Source organism: Acanthisitta chloris, unplaced genomic scaffold, assembly GCF_000695815.1.
Source record: "Acanthisitta chloris isolate BGI_N310 unplaced genomic scaffold, ASM69581v1 scaffold34363, whole genome shotgun sequence".
Lineage (NCBI taxonomy): Eukaryota > Metazoa > Chordata > Aves > Passeriformes > Acanthisittidae > Acanthisitta > Acanthisitta chloris.
In genome coordinates this window covers 1-1,509 of record NW_008665984.1, presented here as the reverse complement: position 1 = coordinate 1,509, position 1,509 = coordinate 1, and the positions used below count along the sequence as shown (strand labels likewise).

The window sequence follows — 1,509 nt, the reverse complement described above, 5'->3', positions numbered from 1 at the left end:
GCTCCCGCCCGGCGGAGGGAGGGAGGTGCCCGGTAGCGCCCGGCGCTGGCCGAGACCGTGGGCCAGTTCTTCTCGCTGTTCCCCGCGGGCTCGGGCAGGTCCTGGCACGGACGCAGGACCCTGTGCCGGGCTCGGTTCCGGGGCGCCCTGGGTGCCTCTGGCTCACGGTGTTCCCTCTGCCAGCGGGAGGTGGAGAATGTTCCTCAGTGCCATCGTCATGATGAAGAACCGGCGCTCCAGTGAGTCCAGGGGGGGACGGGGGGCTGCTGCTGCGGAGCTTCCCCCCGGGAGGGTCTGGAGGGCCAGATCCAGCCCTCCCTCAGCATCTGGCCCTGTCCTATATCCCTGTGCTCTTGGCAGTCACTGTGGAGCAGCACATTGGGAACATCTTCATGTTCAGCAAAGTGGCCAACGCGATCCTGTTCTTCCGCCTCGACATCCGCATGGGGCTGCTCTACCTCACGCTCTGCATAGGTGAGCCCTGACAGAGGTCCTGTGGCAGCTGTGGAGCTGTCCCGGCCCTGTCCCCACAGCCCTGGCTGGAAGGGCCGCAGCTCCCTCCTGTCCCAGCGTCACCATGTCCCTCAGGGCTGAGGGGCTGTGGGTGTATGAAGTCTCCATGGGGGCAGCACTGGGAGCTCAGGAAGCTCCCTGGGGGGGTCTGCCTGCCCCCAGCCCAGCCTGGCTGTGCCACTGCTGGGGGACTCAGGAGACTGTCCTTGCAGTGTTCCTGATGACCTGCAAGCCCCCCCTGTACATGGGCCCTGAGTACATCAAGTACTTCAGTGACAAGACCATCGATGTGAGTATTGCCCCTCTCCCTGGGGTGTTGGGGAGCTGTCCCCAGCACCCGCTCTGAGCCCTCCCACGCCCCTGGGCAGGAGGAGCTGGAGAGGGACAAGCGTGTGACATGGATCGTCGAGTTCTTTGCCGACTGGTCCAGCGAGTGCCAGTCCTTCGCCCCCATCTTTGCCGGCCTCTCTCTCAAGTGAGTGGTGCCCAGAGGGGGTCTCAGGCCCTGTAGTCACACACAGCCCTCACAGCCCTGTGTCCCTGTCCTGCCCAGGTACAACTGCCCCGGACTGCAGTTCGGGAAGGTGGATGTTGGCCGCTACACAGATGTCAGCACCAGGTGAAGGAGGGACACAGCAGTGCCAACAAGGCAGTCCTTGGGCCCCCCCAGCCCCTGTGGCTGCCTGGGGGTCACCGCTGGCCTCTCCCGTCACAGGTACAAGGTGAGCACCTCGCCCCTCACCAAGCAGCTGCCCACCCTCATCCTCTTCCAGGGGGGCACAGAGGTCATGCGGCGCCCGCAGATTGACAAGAAGGGTCGAGCTGTGTCCTGGCACCTCCGAGCCCCTGTCTGTGGCAGTGCCTGGGAAGGACGGGGCGCCCCTAGGGGTGCTGACACTGCCTCTGGCCGCAGGAGAACGTGATCCGTGAGTTCAACCTCAATGAGCTCTACCAGAAAGCCAAGAAGCAAGGGAAGCCACGGGAGGAGGGGCCCGA

The 1,509-nt window shown here is 64.9% G+C and overlaps 1 protein-coding gene across 1 annotated transcript; it reads left to right on the top strand.

Annotated features, from left to right (window-relative positions):
• Nucleotides 1-196: 196 nt before the first annotated feature.
• TMX2 (thioredoxin-related transmembrane protein 2) lies at nucleotides 197-1,503 on the top strand (the record flags this gene model as incomplete). Its single annotated transcript, XM_009071945.1, has 7 exons — nucleotides 197-239; nucleotides 361-474; nucleotides 726-802; nucleotides 882-988; nucleotides 1,067-1,132; nucleotides 1,229-1,361; nucleotides 1,430-1,503. Coding segments are annotated over exons 1-7 (614 nt in total), but the record flags the coding sequence as incomplete, so codon positions are not given.
• Nucleotides 1,504-1,509: the final 6 nt, after the last annotated feature.